Genomic DNA, 20427 nt, shown 5'->3' on the forward strand with positions numbered 1-20427 from the left:
TGGCAAGTACTGTAGACATACCCTAGGAGTCATAGGAGGAGAAGAAGAGCGCTGCCAAGAAAACAATGGATACATTGGGTATGGGAGGACAGAGTGGATGTAAAGTGTTAGCACCTGTTAGTAAATATTAACCCTTTTAGTTTTCTTTTTCTTGTATATTAAATTTATTTACATATGAACTATTGTCCCAAAATCTTCAATTAGCAAAAAGTGTGTTTGAATAGTAAGGCCAGAGTACTGGTTTATAACCTGTGAGTGACCTATATGAAAGAATTTCTTATGGACCATACTTCATTATGGCTGGTGCCTCCAAGTCTGGGAAAACAGATGTTCAGGAAAGAGACCCCATCAGACTAGTAAAAGTGTCTGCAGAAATATAATTAGGATTGGGAGATTGATAAGGAACAATTGTTATTGCAGATGTTTTCTGTAATGATGAAATGGGGATCCATTAAAAGATGTTAACTCAGTGAGAACTGCCGGTTGTTCCAGCTGTCAGTAATAATTACAATTCCCTTGAGGTTAAATGATTGATAAGCTAAAACTACCATAAAGGATATTCCATAAGTAATGAAGTAAAAGATGTTAAAACACGACACGGTGAAATTAATCATGGAAAAGTATTTTTCCCTCCAAAAAGGAGTTTATAGGGTCTCATACCCTATAAAAGGACAGAGGTTTTGAAAATCACGTAGGGAGTGCAAACTGCCGGCATCCCACCAGTTACAGAGAGAGATGCAAAAGCCAGCTCTTTACCTTACACCAAGGGTAATAATGTATCTATTCTTTCTGTATTCTGTATAGTGCTGTACATAGCTCAGACTGATCATCTTTGATTAAATAATTCCATTTGAGTTTATTTGACAATTTTGAATTGTTAATAAATTCAAACATGCAACAGGAGTGAGCATTGGACCAGCAAGCCTGAAAAAAGACTAATCCAGTGTCCCAACCCCAGCTAGCTTGGAAAAGGGAAGAAGAAGATATTACATTGGGAGGGCCAGAGAGACAATGGTGATCTGTGTCCCATCTACTGTCCATTATAGTTTAGGATGTCCATCTATTATTTCCTGCACACTGCCCAGCCTCACTACTGTCTACAGCAAGGCACACTTTAGCAGCTTGCATATTGCAATGACAAGTATCTCCACCATTGATTTTTCCAATGCCAAATTGATGACCTCATCCATTGGAAGTAATCTGGGGTTGCAAGTTTCCACATGGTGATCACCATTCATTTCTCCAGTGTAGGGACAGCTGTCATCTTGGTGTTCATTCTCTTCAAGATAGGGTTGAGCTGAGCACACAACTCCGGGAATTTGCTTTTCTGCAATGAAAGTTCTGGAGCCACTGCTTGTCATCTCAAGTTTGCATCTCAGTTTGGCCCCACCACTCGGTGCTCATCAGATGGGACCAAAACTGCCACTCCACCAGTTGCAGTCATTCTGTAGTCATTGTCCAGCCATCTTGTTTAGTTTGTCAAGTGCAACATCCTTGCAAAAACAACAGGATCATACGCCCTGTTCTTACAATGGAGACGAGAGATGTATTCCTCTGTGCTGCATCAGTGTTTTCAAGAGGGAGTCCATGAGTTTCCAGTGGTAAGTTCATGAGTGGTTGGCTGGCATGGAAGAGCTGTTGATAATGGGATAGAACAGCAGGAATTGTAGGAATCTGACTCCAATCCCAATTTTTGGAGAGTCTTGTGATTATCCCACAATACACATCAGCTGTCCCACAATGTACAGTGGCAATTTCCCACAAGGTAGTGCTCCTGGCAGTGAGATAGAGGACACAGGGATCCTCAGTCACAGAGCAACATCCTTTTTTTGTTGCTGATACAACTGTGTGGACACAATCCACTGGCGCAAGCACCCAAGTATGAACACGCTGCCAAAATGGTTTTGTTGGTGTCACAATGCCAAACAGAACTGTTACTGAAACAACCATCTAGTGTCCACACAAGGACTTATGAAGAGATGGGAACACAGAGGAAAAGAAGAGAAGTAAACGTGTTCAGGGAATATTGAATTGGGAGGCTTGGTTTTGGCAGCAATATTATCAAAAGCCCTCCCCCACCCGCAGACTCCAAAGGCCCACAGATTAAGGTTGTCAAATATCAGAGGGGTAGCCGTGTTAGTCTGGTTCTGTAGAAGCAGCAAAGAATCCTGTGGCACCTTATAGACTAACAGACGTTTTGCAGCATGAGCTTTCGTGGGTGAATACCCACTTCTTCGGATGCAAGATTAAGGCTGTCATTAAAGATCGCTTTCTCTGTGACAGCCCCAGATTTCCTGGCTGGAATCACAGCCGTAGTCTCCTAGACAGTCAGGGAGGAGGGGTTCCATTAGCGCTGAGATTTAACAGGGAAAGTGTGATATGAAGAGCAGCCTGGGGTGGGGATTTTCCCCCCTCCCTCGTCTGCCCAGTGCAGCGCAGGCTGCTAGAGCTGGAAGAAATGTCTGCAAAATCATCAAGCTCACGGGATCTCCGCGGTGAATTTAGTAGCACGGAGGAGCTTACATGGGGAGTGCGTTTTACTGTCATGTGCTCCTATCCTGCTTCCAGGGTGAACCTCACAATCGTTCTAGGAGCATCTGTCACGGTCCGGACCCGCTCTCACATCCTGTGGGCTCCCAGTGTGATCTCCTGCAGGAGGAGTAGGTGATCCGGGAGGCGTTTAGGACCCAGGGGAATGCCAGCCACCGTGCGGGGCTTTGGTGCCCACGCCTCCTACCAAAAATTCACAGCCCGGTGGAGCTGGGGCGCTCTCATTCACAGTTTTCGCGAGAGATCTGAGCCTGGAGCTGGCCGAGAGGGAGCCTTCTCCCCCACCCATCTCAGCAGCAAGGGCACCTGCAGGAAAAATACCCCCAGGCAAGGCTGCGTGGCACTGTGAAGGTATTTGGGTTTGTTTTCTTCTAGCTTTACACAGGCTCCTGCCTCCCCTTCGTCCCCCACCCCTCCATGGCTGCAGCGTTTCAGCACTACCGTGCCTGGACAGCTCTCAGCCGCAATCCTGCACCGCATTCCTTCCTGTCCTCTCCTCCTCCTCCGCTCTGCCTGCACATTCCCTCTCAGCGCCTCGTCTTGCACTCCCCCCCCCACCCCAGGAGCAATAATATAGAAATTCTCCAGCCAAAACCCCATCACCCGGCAGGGCAGGGACCGGGGCACAAGTTGGAGGGGAAAGTTCAGCTGAATGATGCAATCTAAAAGCAAAGCGGGGGAAGGGGAAAGTGAGGGGAGGATGGAAGGATCCCTAGCCAGGCGCTGGCTGATGGGGCGCGTGCCCAAGACCAGCAGGGAGCTGCTGTGCCTCAGCAAATTGCTGTCTGTTTTCATCCGGCGTGTTAAACCCGAAGCGCGAGGACGGGCTGGGGAAAACAATCAGGGTCAATCCAATGTTCTGGTTGCCCGAAGGGAAATCATCATTAATGGTGGTGCGCGCGCGGGGGAGGGGTGTGGGGTGAGTCACTTCCACCCGGCTCCCCTTAGCTCCTCCACTGCAGAAACTCAAGGAGTAAGTTGCTCTCATGTAATGTAAGGGGTTTTTTTAAGCTTTATCTTAATCCATTTAAAAACACCCGAAAGGCAAATAAAGGGAAGAAATACCATGTATTTTATAGGACCAACTGTAATTGATTTTCAGCTGTTCAAAGCTTGGGGGAGGATGTTGTTTTTGTGGGTCCTTTTCCCCTTCTCAAAATGTTGATTCCTAAATATTTGCTCCAAATAAGCCTAAATAAAAATGAAGTTAAGGAACAGATGGCTGGTCTTTCTTTCACTAGTCAGTGACTGGATCGGAATGATCAAATTATAGAAAGACAGATTTCATGGAATCAGATGATAAAACTGATTTTCTAGTATATGAAAAGTTAACATGGTGCCAGCATGTAAATGACATACTATGCAACAACATTATGCCATACATGGCATAGCAAAGGTAAGGATTTTATTTTTCAGCTATTAGTAAGTTGGATAACCTTATATATCTTTTACCAATTTGTAGTTAAGTATCCAGCTTGAAGTTAACAGGGTCCATTTGTTTTTGTCAGCATAATCAGTTCTAACAAATAGAAAATATTGCTGATGATTTTAAGGATTTTGTTGATTCATCTCATCTTTGAAAATCATTGAGTATTTTGTAGGAATCAGCCTTTTGCAAAGTAATACAAAATAATGGAAACTGTAATCATCCATTTTAAGAACCTTTTAAGTTCCTGGCTCATTATTTAATCACTTTTTAATCTTGTGCAGACCAGATTCTGCAACTCTTAATTATATTGCATAGCACTTACTCCAGTGGGGAGTCCTCTTGACTTCTGCAATGTAAGGGTTGAAGGAATTAATTTGACAGCATTGGTTCACATATGTAATTCATTAAAGTCTGTTTGCTTTGTACATAGAGGATACCTTATTCAAACACTAGGACGGGCTGCTGGTGTTCCAAAAGAGGACAATATTGGATAAAATGAAAATGTCTTGACCAGTTTTATAGTAAAAATCAGATACGTTCCTTAAACCTTGGATCTGTAAGTCCCTGCAGCTTTCCATTTACATGTGCAATTGATGAAGCATTTACATCACCATTTGGCAAGAGCATTTTATTCTCTCACTATAGCTATTTCTAATGTTACCATTTCTGAAGCATCTGGACACCACTATGACATACACATGGCATGTAGTAAAGAAACAGAAGCAATATCAGGCTTATTTTATTGGGGAGGGGAAGTGTTGGGAAGTTCAATGAGTAGTGGCCAATGCTGATTTTGTTTGGTGAATAAACAGAGCCCCATCCCTCTTGAATTCAATACAATCTCAAGAGATTTAATCGGAAAACTCTCAAACCAGTATTTTTCCATATGGGATTTGTGGAAATCAAAATCCAAATGTTGAGCACTTTCTTTAACAGACTACAAACCTTTATCCATTCTAAAATGAAATTAAGCTTCTCCTTTTCTGTAAATTTGGAACTGAAGGTGTGTGTAGGGTGACCAGATAGCAAGTGTGAAAGATCGGGACAGGGGGTGGGGGGTAACAGGAGCCCATATTTTAAAAAGCCCCAGATATCAGGACTGTCCCTATAAAATCGGGACATCTGGTCACCCTAGGTGTGTGCAAGGGGTCAGAAGTAAAACTACAGGAAAATTCCAGCATTTCCTCATTTCGGTGGAGTGGAAATCCAATCTTTTTCTTTCAAAATAAATGCAGTACAGCATTAGTAAGGGACTGATCCTGGAGGCCCTACTCAGGAAAAATGTTCTCTGTCTTCACTGGGAATTATGGCACAATTAGAACTAAAAGCTGCAGGATTGTGCCAGTCATGTACAAGTAACATTAGCATGCAGTGAACTGTTGTTGTTTTTAAAAGATCCAACATTTATAAGGGGGATCAAAAGAACAGGAAAATTAGGTAAGTCATGTTTTTTTAAAGGCATAGGAATAAATCCATTGATTATGTCAGGTACAACTTATACATATGCTTGTGCAGATATTGTAACACAATCACCTCTACCCACATAGTCACTCCCGTCCCTCAGCATTTTAGTCACTCATCACTCAGATTTCAGCATGTTTCACAGATATCATATTTGTATGCGAGAATTCATGGCACTACCCATTTACTGATAATCTATTCTAAAAGAAGAATATTAAACTGCATGCATAGTGTAGTCCATTGGATTGAGTCTGACAAAAGCCTATGAGTATACTGCTTTGTGAAGGACTGCATATTGACATTTGGACTATTTGACACATATTTCATGAATGACGTGTCCTACTGCCTGTTCTATTCCTTCTGAATGTTCCATACTTTGCATGCCCAAGTTCATTGATGACATTGCATATGATATGCATTTTAACAAGGCTTGGTTCCCTATTGATATCAAATTATTTGAGGAAAGACTGCTATAACTTTATTAGCTTATAACATATTTTGTACAAAATATTTATTTAAAAGGTATTTGAGTCCCACCACACTATGACACCCTTCTACAAAACTTACATATAACTTATGATGCAAATTCCAGACTTAAAGATAATTGGCCAAATTCTCAATCTCTTTTACACCCTGCCACCTTACTACTTGAATCTCTTAAAGCCTATCAACCAACCCATAAACACAACAGGAGCAAATGGAAGTAGGTAGTGCAGTCTTTGCTGCTCTACTTGCTGTGAAAAGGTGCCACAAATATCAATCTAGTTGCTGCCATGTTTTGTCCTGCACTATGGCTCAACTACTAGTGCTGGATAGATAAGTGTTGTGCTCAGGTAACCTGTAACTGACTTAGGGCTTGTCTACCTGGTGCAGCAATACATACTACAGCGGTATGATTTCTAAAGCCACTAATATGTTGCACAGTAATTGCAGACCCTTTTGGTTCACACTAAAAAGTTCCCTATTACTTTTTAACAACTATCGCAGGGAGCCAGCAGGGTCTGCACCGACTGCATGACACCTTACTGTGCTTTGGAAATCAGACCCCCATAATGTGCACTACTCCACAATTAAGACCTGGCCAAAAGTTGGGGGGTGGGGGGAAAGACTAACTTGAGAGCATTAGGGATCTGTCATGTATTAGTGTCACTAAACTTAAGGAAGTGTTTATATTTATACCTTAGCTAGGATTCCTAGTTCCAGGAAATTCTTAGAACACTGTTGAGTCTGATGCTGATGTTATAATCACAACCATTTCCTATTCCCACAGTCAAGAGAAGCTACAACGCCCCCATGAAGTAAATGCGAGACTTAGAAAGATAATGAAATAAGATATTTCCCTCCATTTAACCCCATTGAGCCATTCTAGCGCTTCATATAGAGAAGTAGGAAATGACTGCGATGGCACTAGTAAGATGGGACTCTAACAACCTCTCGGATTTTGATGGGAGAAAGAATCAAAGCAAGGCGCAAATATTAGTGAAACATAAAGAAACATTAAACTGCTGAGGCCTAGATTGTGCCATTTAGGCCCAGCCTTACACTGGGGACAATGTGGAGCTGCAGAGCCCTGGAAGGAGCACTGGACACACTGTCTCATGGAGCTCTCTAGTGCATAGGAAGAACATGCACATAGCTACATTTCAGCCCACGAAGTACAGCATAACCCTGGTCAGTATGTAAGGGGTGGAATGATAACCGCACGGTTAGGGTGCTAACTCAGGAAACCAGTGCTCAGCTCCCTGCTCCATCAAACACTTCCTGTTTGACTTTGAGCAGATCACTTTGTCCCACTGTGCCTCAGTTTCCCCTCTATAAAATGGGGATAATAGTACTTCGCTGCACAACAGGGGTGATATGAGGATAAATACCATACTACCTCATGGTATTTAGTGTAACAGAGGCCATATACACACTATATAGAGATTCAGTTGTAACTTCATCTCTCATTCCCTGTTTGACAGGGGTGCTGGAACAATTTTTATAGTGAGGGTGCTGACAGTCACTGAACCAGACTGAAAACCTTGTATATAATGGAAACCAGTTCAAGCCACGGGTGCTGCAACACCCTGCATCCCTATTCCAGTATCTATGCCATTAGGGAGTATAATCTAACCCCAAGTTGTTTTACACAGTTAATATCAACATATTTTAAAAAGCAATTTAATGAGATGACACCCACATGGTGAAAGTCGAGTCACTCTCGACTACCATCTTATTTCCATTTCTACCCACTCACTTCCCTTCCAGAATGCGTTGAGCAGCCAGTATCCTCATGGATGCCAGGAGTTAGAAATTAAGGACCAGATCCCAATGGAGCTATGCCTATTAACACCAGCTGAGGAGCTTTCCCTAATACTTGAGACCATCTAAAAGCCATGACAGCAAGCTTTCAAATGGCTTATAGCACTGGATCTAGCTCTCAAAGGTCTGTAGATAGGGGTAACAAATCCGACTGGAACTGAAGTTAGTGGTTCTATTAATTTATTAAGTTTTTGATGTATTTGCTTTAAAATTGCAAGGCAAGATGGTAATCAGAATAATCAGAGAAGTGCTTAAAAATACACACGATGTGATGTTAATATCTAATTTGATGGGAACCCACAGGACCAGAGAAATGTTATACATCATTGGAAAGCTGGAATCATCAGATTTTTGGTGATGTATAGCATTAGTTTATCAATGATGATTCACAAGCTATAATGCCAGATGTAGTAGTGTGAAGGGCAGTAGAAATAAGAATTGTCTGGAAGATGGAAAGATGGGAGTGGAATGATTTTAAGGCAAACAAAGAAATCTGGGTACAGGATTGGCTGCAGTCCAAAAGATTTCAATGGTAGAGACAAACAGCTGATAGGATGCCAAAGAAAATAATGCAGACAACTAAGTGCTAACTTCTGGCTTTGCCGTTGACTTGCTGTGTGATCTTGGGAAAGTCACTTAAACTTTGTGCTTCAGGTTTCCCACATATCAGATGACATGAACAGTGCTTACCCTGACTGCACCCCTCCTCTGCTGAGCAGACCTTACAGCAGCAAAAATTCTGGTCCTATGTGTTTCTTTGACTTTAGAGCCACTGTTAAAACAGATTGGAAACTGATATACCACTTCTTAGATGACACTCCCATGCTGCGGGGTGTGTGTGTGTGTGTGTGTTAGTTTTAAATAAGTACAATGCCATCAATTATAATTAAAAAACTTATTAAATGCAAGAAAACTAATGACACATTAAGTTTGAAATTTTAATTAAAAAACAAAGGCCTTGTTCTTGTGCAGCCTGTGTCAGTGTTAAACCAGTGTAACTCAATTGACATCAATGGAGTCACCTCAAATTACACCAATGTCACTGTCTATGGGTATGTCTACCCTGAAGTTAGACACCCCTGGCTGGAACGGACCAGCCGACTCGGGCTCGTGAGGCTTGGGCTAAGGGGCTGTTTAATTGTGGTGTAGACATTCAAGCTCAGGCTGCAGCCTGAGCTCTGGGACTCTCACATCATTCAGGGTCCTAGAGCATGTCCGGGATACAGCCTGAGCATCTACACACAATTAAACAGTCCCTTAGCTCGAGTTCTACGAGCTGGAGTCAGCAGGCAAAGGCCAGGTATGGGTTTTAATTGCAGTGTAGACATACCCTAAAACTCCATTATTTTTCAAACAACCTTCTTCAAACCTAATAAAGTACCCACCTCACTGAGGGGTATGTAGTGTCTACATTTTAAAACCAAGCTTCTTTTGAGGCATCTCAAAAGAGAAATCTGAACTTTTTTTTTCTGTAAAGGCTGAAAAACTGGGCCTGATTCTGATCTTACTTCACAAAAGTAGAGCTCCATTGACTTCAGTGGAGGTATCTCCTGATTTACACCAGTAAAACTCCTAAGAAGATTCTGTGGCATTTTTTGTTATGCTTATAGCAGCCCAGGACTTTTTTTTATAAGCATAGCTAAGAACAAGTATGAAAAATTTAAACACAAAATGTAAAATTTTTCCAGAAAAATTGCAAGATACTGAAAGTACGAGCTTACAATAAAATTATCATCTTAACATCAAGATTGCAATGCTAGAATTATCAAACACATGTCACAGTTTATTCATTGAGAGACTTTGTGTTTTGAACTTCTAGACTACTGGGCTAAGCAAACTAGAAACTGTTTTCTTTTAAGAAGATAAGCAGCATTACTTAAAAGACCATTAAAAGGAAAAAGATAAGGTGACAAGAGACTATGAGGTGAGAAGAGGATGTGTGTGTGTGTGTGTGTGCGTGCACGCGCGCGCGTGTGTGCACTCACCAGGAAGAACATTGCTGGAGGAATAGCAGTGGGTTGGGAGTCTGTGTTGAGCATTAAGCTTTGCTAGTGATGTTATTCTGCACCTAGCAATTAAAGAGATGCTGGCTATGTCTTCACTGCAAGAAAAGGTGGATTGTTTTAGTGGCATAATTTCCACACCTGAGCTATCCAGCTGTAAAATCCTACTGGAGACAAGGCTCCTGTAATTTTTACTGTGAGGAAGCCAGGGGAGATCAACACTATATTCTCCCCACCGGCAGTTGACCTCGCCTAGTTTACCTCTATAAAACTACAGTGCCTTGTCTCCAGTAGGATTTTACAGCAAGAGCGAACTCACCTTAGTTGTCACACCTTTTATGGCAGTGAAGACAAAGCCTCTAGATCATTGTCTCAGACACAATGGTACCACTGGAAAAAACAAGAAAGAACTTTTTAAAAAATGAAAACCCTCAATGGAAAATGTTTTCTAAGAGTGGTCTCCATGTATCAAATTACCCTGACTGCCACGGTGTTCACAATTTTATCATGGTTCTCTGCACCAGTCTAGGGAAAAGTTATAAACACAGGGAATAAATGGATAAAGGGAAGTAAAGGGAAATGTATGAAATGATCTATTCACAATAAACCAACCTTTAAAAAATACTAGATTCATCATGAATAGTGGAAATTTGCTTATTTAAAAGGCTGAAAATGTTGCTTTTTTGTTTTAGCATGGCTCATCAGAAGAGAACACTTTGTCACATCATGGGTGAAAAACCAGACCAGTAAACTATGAGCTGCCATTATTTTTACAGCTGTCACTCCAGGCTGGCCGTGGAAGGGACTTGTATCACAGGAAAAGCATAACAGTAATAGAGCATGGTCATGAAGTGCTGGCCTTTCTCTGTTATTATTTATTATTATACTAAACCAGTATAACATTGCCATTGCTATATGCTCAATATAATGATAAATTCATCAGACTGTCTTTTTGGGATACTTATATATTATGCATTCAAGATATCAATGATAGCATTATGGTAACTGCACCACTCAAAGACTATTTGGTTGCTATCCTCCGAATACTTAAAATACAGAAACAATGCAGTGATTATTGTATACGAACTCAGAAGTGCATTCATTTAAGCCTTCAGTACATATTTAATCCATGTTTTTTATATATATTTGTTTTTTAGTGAGTGATGGAATAAGCTACACTTGTTTTTGGATGGATTACACTACATACGAACTGAAAGTTATACCTCCTTATAAGGATATGAAAAAGGCCCTCAAACAATCCTTTTCAAACAGCTGGGCAGCAAAAAGCTTTTGAATGGATCACACTTACAGCAGACCATTAGTTGAATGGGATCAGCATTTCTCCTGCTAAATAATCTGAAGTTAAGGATCTGGAAAAGAGATTTTTGCAGAGATGACCCATTTACAAACTGGACTTAGTCCAGAGACTATAGAGAAAGCCCGTTTGGAACTGAATGAAAACCCAGATGTTTTGCATCAGGATATCCAACAAGTCAGGGACATGATCATCACCAGGCCTGACATTGGGTTTTTACGTACGGATGATGCCTTCATCTTGAGATTTCTCCGAGCCAGAAAGTTTCACCAAACAGATGCCTTCAGACTGCTGGCCCAGTACTTCCAGTACCGCCAGTTAAACCTGGATATGTTCAAGAACTTCAAGGCTGATGATCCTGGGATCAAACGGGCTCTGATTGATGGATTCCCTGGAGTGCTGGAAAAACGTGATCACTACGGCAGGAAGATTCTTCTGCTTTTTGCAGCTAACTGGGATCAGAGTAGGTAAATGTAGATAGTGTACTTATATATTTATACACACACAAAACCTGTTCACTGTTGATTAATGACCATATTTTAGGCAATGAGATCATTTTGATAAACATGTATTCTAAACATGAGTCCATTTCACTAAAGCCTTCATCTAATGTGATTGTCTATAATTTCTCATACCTTGCCACAGAGGATTTACTATACATCACTTCAAACAGGTAGCTCATATTTTTCCATAATGTTTGCAGGTTTAAGCCAGACAATTGCCTCATGCAGGAGGTACAGCCTCTGAATGATATTTTGACAAGAATGGCATCTTAATTTCTACACATTTTTGTGCCTGTGGGTAGGTTAGATATTTGGGAGATACAATCAGGCAAAGGGTATTTTCAGTTCAGCCTATTTCTGCTATAATATGTTACAACCAAAGATCTCTTCCATCCCCTAAAATAAAATTATATTAAAATTTAATGTGACTATTTAGTCAGCTCTCTCTACCTCTTTGAGGTGGTATAGACATATATGAAAGGGGCAGATCTGGAATGTTCTTCTCACAGTATCTTTCTCTTCTCAAGTCGCTCCCCTGCAGTTCTTCTGCCTGCATGATGAGGTTGAGAAACTTAATACAATACAGGATTTTAATGCCAACTATAGATTTTCAGTACAGGGTAGCTCAAGCTGCAAAGGCCCAGATTCAAATTTTGAACTTCTCAAAGTTTGCACTGTTCTATTCCAGGGATTTGGGATGGCTCATTATAAAGATATGGCCCATAAGCAAGGTAATCTATATCAGGATTAAGATTTTAACTCCAAAACTCAGTGCTGGTCACATTGGGGGTTTGTTACTCTTGGGGGAATTCTGTGCCACTGTGCCATGCAGAATTCATGGCATGCACAGATTTTCTTGCTTCCCTGTGGAAAAATGACTTTTTGCTGAGGAAGCAAAGGCAAGTCACAAGAACGGTCATGTGCTCTCCCCAGCAGCATGGGTGCCTGGAGCACCTGGTAGAGCGTGAAATCACTGCGGGGGGGGGGGCACTTTGGGGCAAGCCTGGCCTTTGCACTGTGTCAGGGTTGGGTGCAGCCAAGTACGTGTCACTAAGATGGGGGGGGAGGGGGGCTGCAGTGTGATTTCCTACCTCCATTCAGCCAGTGGCCTATGCTTCCCATTGCCAGGCTGGAGCCTCCACATTTATTTACTGACCATAAAATTTGCAGAATTTTAAAATATCGTGTGAAGATTTTTTTGTTTTTTGGGTGCAGTTATCTCAAGAGTAAAAGTATGTCTTTCAAACTCGGGAATTAGTAGGTAAGTCTAGAGCTGTGCCTATGTTTTATTTTTGAAGGTTTTTTGGACATGTTTTTTAACCCATATGTTATCATGTATGGAAAACTCAGATGTATGTGTCATTTGCCTTTGCATGTGCAAATTCAGGATAAATACACTCAGCTATCTTATTCTGCATGTGCAAAAGTAGTTTGTTCACTTTGAGTGACATCTTGGCCCAAGTGAAGTCAATGTCAAAACTCCCATTGACTTAAATGGGGCTAGGATTTCACCCTCCATGAAACATTTTTGGCCAATATTTGTAAAGCTGAGTTTTTGCCAGAAAACAGACACCCTTCTACTCATCCTCCAAAACAGCTATTGGCCAAATATGTGCTGCCATGCTCAGTCTCTTTCAAGCAGGTTTATTCTCGTAACACAAACAAATAAACAAACAGTAAATAGTTTTTAACTAACTCTTTTGTCTCAGGCTTCAGGGGCCCACAGGTCTCCAGCACCCTGCTCCTGGCAGCTTCGTAGTTCTAGTCAGCTCAATTCCCTTCCTGGAGCAGTAGACCCAGGTCTGCCTCCCTCAGCACCTAGCCCCTTGCTCTAGGCACTCACTACAGGAGTTAGTTCTGCTCCAGCATGGCTTTCCTTCCCCTAGGCACACCATATTCCAGTACCTCTCTCCCCTCTCTGGCTAGCCTCTAGCCCCCTTTAGCTGACTGGATTGGGCTCACGTGCTTTGATACAGGGGAGATAGGCCCAGTCTACTCACAGAGACCAGCTACCCTGGGACTCATCAGAGCAAAGCTGAAAAGACAGATGAATGAACATATATCTTGACTGAATACAAGACATCAGCTTTTGAGGCCAGGGACATTTGGGCTGCATTGGTTGAATTAAGGGATTTAAGTATTATGCAGCGCTAGCCTTAGGTTTCTGAGAGCCCTTAGTAGAAAGGATTCATAAGAGTCACCTGCTCCATCAGCCCTTGCTCTGGCAAAGCTGGAGATACCATCGGCCAAGCTCACTCGCTGATATCTTGAAAGAAAAATGATTCTCGCCAGATCTCAGTTAGACTTTGCTGAAATTCGGAGAGTGGTGCACCTCCTCTTTCTCTATATATCATATGTTTAAAAATGATCAAAGCAATCCTACACTCAAAAATAGTTTAATTCTGAAAAGAGAAGCCTTACCTTTTGCGGAGGGGATTCTGTGGCTACCTACAGGTTGCTCTGATAATAGGGGAAATACATCAACAACCCTATTTCCAAAGAGCAAGGAATTTTTGGAATTACAAAGCATGGGATAACTTCTACATATAGTATCTTCTATGGTGAGTCCTATCCCTGTATCAACCCTACAATGGGGTCAGGGCATAGTGGATGCTGAGTGCTACTATATGGCCTGGGAGAGGATTCTTTTCCTTTCCTGGCCTCGGCAGAGCTTGCAAGTGCACCTGAGCTCTACAATAGGGGCAGGATTAATTCCCTAAATAAATACAGGAGTTCACTTCACTTTATATACCACCATTTTGGGAACAGAATTCAGTGGACTGTATATTACATTTAGGGACAGGAAGTGGTGAACACAATGTCTAATTAAAGCAACGAGGAAGAAGAATGTTATTACCCAGATTAGATTTTGGCTAGGATAGTGAGTCAGACAATACATACTTGAGAAAATTGCCATAGGAGAATCTTATATGACCACAAGATGTCAGCAACTTGGTTTTCCATCTCATCTGAAAGATAACATTGATACTTGCACAGTGCCTGCTGCCATTATACTGGGACAATGGCTCAGTACTGACACAAATGGAAGGATTTGGCCTCCTGAATCTTTCTTCATTCCCATTCACAGAGGGCTAAAGAACAGAAGAACATTAGAACATAAGAACGGCCGTACTGGGTCAGACCAAAGGGCTATCTAGCCCAGTATCTGTCTACCGACAGTGGCCAATGCCAGGTGCCCCAGAGGGAGTGAACCTAACAGGAAATGATCAAGTGATCTCTCTCCTGCCATCCATCTCCATCCTCTGACGAACAGAGGCTAGGGACACCATTCTTACCCATCCTGGCTAATAGCCATTTATGGACTTAGCCACCATGAATTTATCCAGTTCCCTTTTAAACATTGTTATAGTCCTAGCCTTCACAACCTCCTCAGGTAAGGAGTTCCACAAGTTGACTGTGCGCTGCGTGAAGAAGAACTTCCTTTTATTTGTTTTAAACCTGCTGCCTATTAATTTCATTTGGTGACCCCTAGTTCTTGTATTATGGGAATAAGTAAATAACTTTTCCTTATCCACTTTCTCAACATCACTCATGATTTTATATACCTCTATCATATCCCCCCTTAGTCTTCTCTTTTCCAAGCTGAAGAGTCCTAGCCTCTTTAATCTTTCCTCATATGGGACCCTCTCCAAACCCCTAATCATTTTAGTTGCTCTTTTCTGAACCTTTTCTAGTGCTAGAATATCTTTTTTGAGGTGAGGAGACCACATCTGTACACAGTATTCGAGATGTGGGTGTACCATGGATTTATATAAGGGCAATAATATATTCTCAGTCTTATTCTCTATCCCCTTTTTAATTATTCCTAACATCCTGTTTGCCTTTTTGACTGCCTCTGCACACTGCGTGGACATCTTCAGAGAACTATCCACAATGACTCCAAGATCTTTTTCCTGACTCGTTTTAGCTAAATTAGCCCCCATCATAATGTATGTATAGTTGGGGTTATTTTTTCCAATGTGCATTACTTTACATTTATCCACATTAAATTTAATTTGCCATTTTGTTGCCCAATCACTTAGTTTTGTGAGATCTTTTTGAAGTTCTTCACAATCTGCTTTGGTCTTAACTATCTTGAGTAGTTTAGTATCATCTGCAAACTTTGCCACCTCACTGTTTACCCCTTTCTCCAGATCATTTATGAATAAATTGAATAGGATTGGTCCTAGGACTGACCCTTGGGGAACACCACTAGTTACCCCTCTCCATTCTGAGAATTTACCATTAATTCCTACCCTTTGTTCCCTGTCTTTTAACCAGTTCTCAGTCCATGAAAGGATCTTCCCTTTTATCCCATGACAGCTTAATTTACGTAAGAGCCTTTGGTGAGGGACCTTGTCAAAGGCTTTCTGGAAATCTAAGTACACTATGTCCACCAGGTCCCCCTTGTCCACATGTTTGTTGACCCCTTCAAAGAACTCTAATAGATTAGTAAGACACGATTTCCCTTGACTATTGCTCAACAGTTTATGTTTTTCTATGTGTCTGACAATTTTATTCTTAACTATTGTTTCAACTAATTTGCCCGGTACCGACGTTAGACTTAATCTTCCTTCCCTTTAACACTACACATGTGAGTGAATCCAGAATAAGGCAGAGTGTGAATTTAAATCAGATTAACTATTCCTGATTAACTCAGCATGTGGATGCTTTTATTTGGAATGGAGTTAATTAGGAATTGTTAATAAGGAATAGCTATTCCAGGGTAACCCTCCAGGTAGAAAAGCCCTAAATCATAATTTAGACAGTATAACCCCACCTAAAATTTGCTATAATTTATAAACTCATTTCCAGAGGAGACATTCTCTGAAGTGGCATTTACTTTTTTAATATTCCTTATAATGCAGTGGGTGTGTGGATCACATGTATGGGTGAGTGGAATAGTTTGGAAACCTTCTAGATTCATAGATTTTAGGGTTGGAAGAGACCATTGTAATCATCTAGCCTGACCTCTTACATTAAACAGGTCATAGATTTTTATCAAGTGATTCCTGCATCAAGCCCATAACTTCTGGTTGTGCCAGAATGTATCTTTTAGAAAGACATCCAATCTTAATTTAAAGACTTCAAGTGGTGGAAAATCCACCATGTTCCTAGGTAAGTTGCTTCAGTGGTTAATTACTCTTACTGTTAAAAATGTGCATTGCATTTCTAGTCTGAATTTGTCTAGCTAAGGTTTCCAGACATTGAATCTTTTTATAGTTTTGTCTGCTAGATTAAAGAGTCCTCTACTATCAGAAATGTTCTCCACATATAGATACTTTTATACGATGATCAAGTCATCTCTTAACCTACTGTTTGATAAACTAAATAGATTGACCTTCTTTAGTCTATCACTCTAAAGCAGGTTTTCCAGATCTCTAATAATTTTATAGCTTCTTTCACAACCCTTTCCAATTTCTCAACGCCTTTTTTAAAGTGTGGACACCAGAACTAGACACAATATTCCAGCAATGCTCTCACTAATGCTGTATAATGTGATAATAAGACTTCCCTTATTCTACTTGATATTCCCGTGCTTATACATCCAAGAATTGCATTTGCTCTCTTAGCCACCACATCACACTGCAAGCTAATGTTCAGTTCACATCCTCTTCTGAGACACTGCTTTCCAAAATATAGTCTCCCATCCAATAAATGTGCCCTATATTCTTGGCTCCTACATTTACCTTACATTTTCCTGTATTAAAATGTGTGTTTCTAAAGTAAGCCCCCCTGCCCTATAGACTGCTCTGAAGAAGTGACTTGTCCTTTTCATTATTTACCACTTCACCAATTTTTATGTCATCTGCAAACTCTACCAGCAATGATCTTATGTTTTCTTCCAGATAATTGATAAAGATGTTGAATACCATATGGTTTTGGGACCCCACTAGAGACCTCCTCCTCCCCAATGAATGACAATTCCCTAGTTACAATTACTTTTTGAGATCTATCAGTTAGCCAGTTTTTAATCCATTTAATATGTGCTGCATTGATTTTGTATAGCATAATTTTTTAATCAGAATGTCTTGCAGAATTAAGTCAAATGTTTACAGAAGAATATATATCATTACAGTTCCTTCATCAACCAAACTAGTAATTTAATCAAAATCAAGGTAGCCCAACCCACTGCTTCACCAATGAATCCAATATGAAATAGAAACTTTTAAAAGATTCAAATACAATAACTAGTTTCCTTTTAAAATGTCTTCCCTTACTTGCAATTAGATTTCAGAAGACCTTTACTAGTTGATTCAGCCATCCTTGGCTTTGGTACTGCTATTGCTACTGCTAATATATTTAACTTGCACTCAGGACTGCTATATGGGTTTCACTGGGAGGTTTGGGTGCACGAATAATGCAGGATCAGACTTTATAACTCTCCCAACTGCTCCTCTGATTCAAGATATTTCTTTCAAAAACGTGCATCCAGGGTGAAATCCCTCCCAGTGAGCCAGGACAAGAACTATGCACCATGTAAGTCTCATTTAAAGCCTTTAGGACATAAGTGGAATATTAGTGATGCATCAGTCCCTTATAATGTTATGGAAATAGGGTTGTTTTGTTTTTGTTTTGTTTTTTCGTTCTTTATAGTTGGACTGTTTGTATCACAGAATATGTCATGTGACTTCAACAGATATTGTTGAAGAGTCAGGGGGGAAATGCTTCTTTGTTTACAATATACATTTCCGTACCAGCTGCTGCTCATCAATTCTCTTCTATTAACCCAAAAGTCTTAAATGCCAGACACTTACCATTCTGTATGAAAGTGTATGGAGAGTTTCAAAAGGACAAAAATTACTCCAACATAGCACTGGAACAGCAGCTATAAATTTTTTAAAGGATTATGATAAAGTAAGTTATGTACATGCTGAGAATATTCATGATGATGTAATTATGAGGATATTATCATCACTTGATCCTGTTAGTATGACTGAATATATTTTAGATGCTGATTATTGTAATATATTTGGAGGATAGCCTCAGTTGTTTAATAGAATACCAAGGAATAAATGCTTGCTGGGATTGACTTATAGATGCAGCCAAACTACAGCAATAACTCAAACTCAGTTGTTTAATATGAAAAATTATTGCTAAGATACAACCAACCATAGTATCAAAATGATTTTTACAAAGAGAGTCTTTGTCTTTGGTTAGGAAGTGACATACAACATAGCAAAAACTGTTTAGATGGTACAGTGACCAAGGACCTGGTTATAGATAATCAAATGAATTAATTAGTTTAAAATGATGACATTTTTTAGGAAGGGTTTAAAACGTTAATAAAGTTAATTGGGTGGAAAAGGAGAGAGAGATTTAAGCAGAATAATAATTTCAGGCAGTGACGTGTGGAAAAAGAATGATGGATCAGATACAGAGGACGTGAGATAGCTCGGTCCCAAAATTGTTTAATTCAACCATAGGAGACAAGTGAACTCACTTCCTATCAAATAAGAAAGACAGGTCCCTAGAAGATCATGCAAGGAGGGTACCAGTTTGGGGCAGGGCTATCAAGGGAATGAGAAAGGTGAGATGACCTGTGAGTCCTGGACTCAGAAACCCAGGAAAGAGGAGGAAAAGGAACTGCTGGGGGAAAGGACAAAGAGGCTAATGTTGAAAAGTGAGATAGGATTGACTGAGGGGGGAAGCACCAGATGGGTTGGGAAGTCAAACATGTGAAGAGTGAGAGGAAAGGTACTGGCAGGAAGGGGTGATTCTGGGACTGGGACTGAGATTTGTGAGGGAAGGTCCAGAGAGATGAGGCAGGTGGGTGATAGGGCTGTCCTGGTGGGGTAAGAGGAGCAAAAGAAGCTAACTACATGAGAACTGAAAAGAGGGATATGGAAATTAGAGGAAAGGTGACTTCTGTGTCATGTGCCCCTTTGTGAAAAAAGAAACCAAACAAAACCCAGGAGTTATGCAAGAAGAAGAGAGATTAAATGGACATGTACACACCCGTGCTGGGATTTGCTGCATTCCACAGTTTTAGCCCAAGTGTTTTCATTTACACCGACGGCAAATGGCCCCTATAGACCAACACTCTGTGTGTGTGTGAATGAGTGTCTGTGTGTGAGAGAGAGAGAATGAATAAGGGTGATTTTAAACAAGAAGGTGGAGGGAGTGCTGGTTTTACGCTACTGGAAAATGACCATAATCCTATCAGGTCTGGATAAGCCAGTTTTAAGGCCAGATTCTTCCAGAGGCGTGTTGCCAAAGCCCCCTATATCAATAGAATATAACTGAGATCACACCAGTACTCATTTTATCTGGATTCTTTGTCTCTTTGGACATTTGGAAATAATCTTGAGAATAATCAGAAGCCATATGTTAGCTCCTTCAGCTGCTATAAGCAGCAGTTTAAGATGTGTTCAGTCAGAATATTCCTTTTTTTTTTTGGTTAGAACTTTGTGCATATCAAGTTTTGCAAATACTAGATATTCGGATCATCTTTTAATTTATCAACCTAATTAAAATAGTTAAAACATCTTCACTTGTTATTTGAGGAATAGACTGCACGGGGGGTGGGAGGGTGGGGAAGAGTTCTCCAGTTGGATAGCTAATAAATTTACACATTAGAAGTTTTATAAATGAGTGGAGAGACAGAGACAGATTCTTTAAATATGATTGAAATTGTAAAATTTTAATCTATTTCTTAATATAGGCAAAATGTATCCTAAGACCATCACTTATTTATAATGCTTTCCTTTGAACTTGGAGCCTCAATATCAATTATAGTTTACAAAATAAGAGTCACCTCTTCTACAACAATCCTGTGAAGTACTGAATTTCCTCAATTTCCAGTAATTTGTAAGACTGACTAAGTAATATTTCAAAACTGCTGATGTTAGAAAGTTGTAT

General features: G+C 40.6%; 1 protein-coding gene across 3 annotated transcripts in view; it reads left to right on the forward strand.

The window, feature by feature from the left end:
• The first annotated feature begins 2794 nt into the window (after positions 1–2794).
• Positions 2795–20427, forward strand: part of CLVS1 (clavesin 1) — a 146302-nt gene continuing 128669 nt past the window's right edge. For all 3 annotated transcript variants that reach the window (XM_039525694.1, XM_039525693.1, XM_039525695.1), the window contains exons 1-2: positions 2795–2901; positions 10905–11529. In XM_039525694.1, coding sequence (XP_039381628.1) covers positions 11141–11529 — 389 coding nt within the window. In that variant the 5' untranslated portion in view covers positions 2795–2901; positions 10905–11140. The remainder of the gene's footprint in view (positions 2902–10904; positions 11530–20427) is intronic.

The sequence above is a fragment of the Mauremys reevesii genome, linkage group 2, assembly GCF_016161935.1.
Source record: "Mauremys reevesii isolate NIE-2019 linkage group 2, ASM1616193v1, whole genome shotgun sequence".
Taxonomy (NCBI): domain Eukaryota; kingdom Metazoa; phylum Chordata; order Testudines; family Geoemydidae; genus Mauremys; species Mauremys reevesii.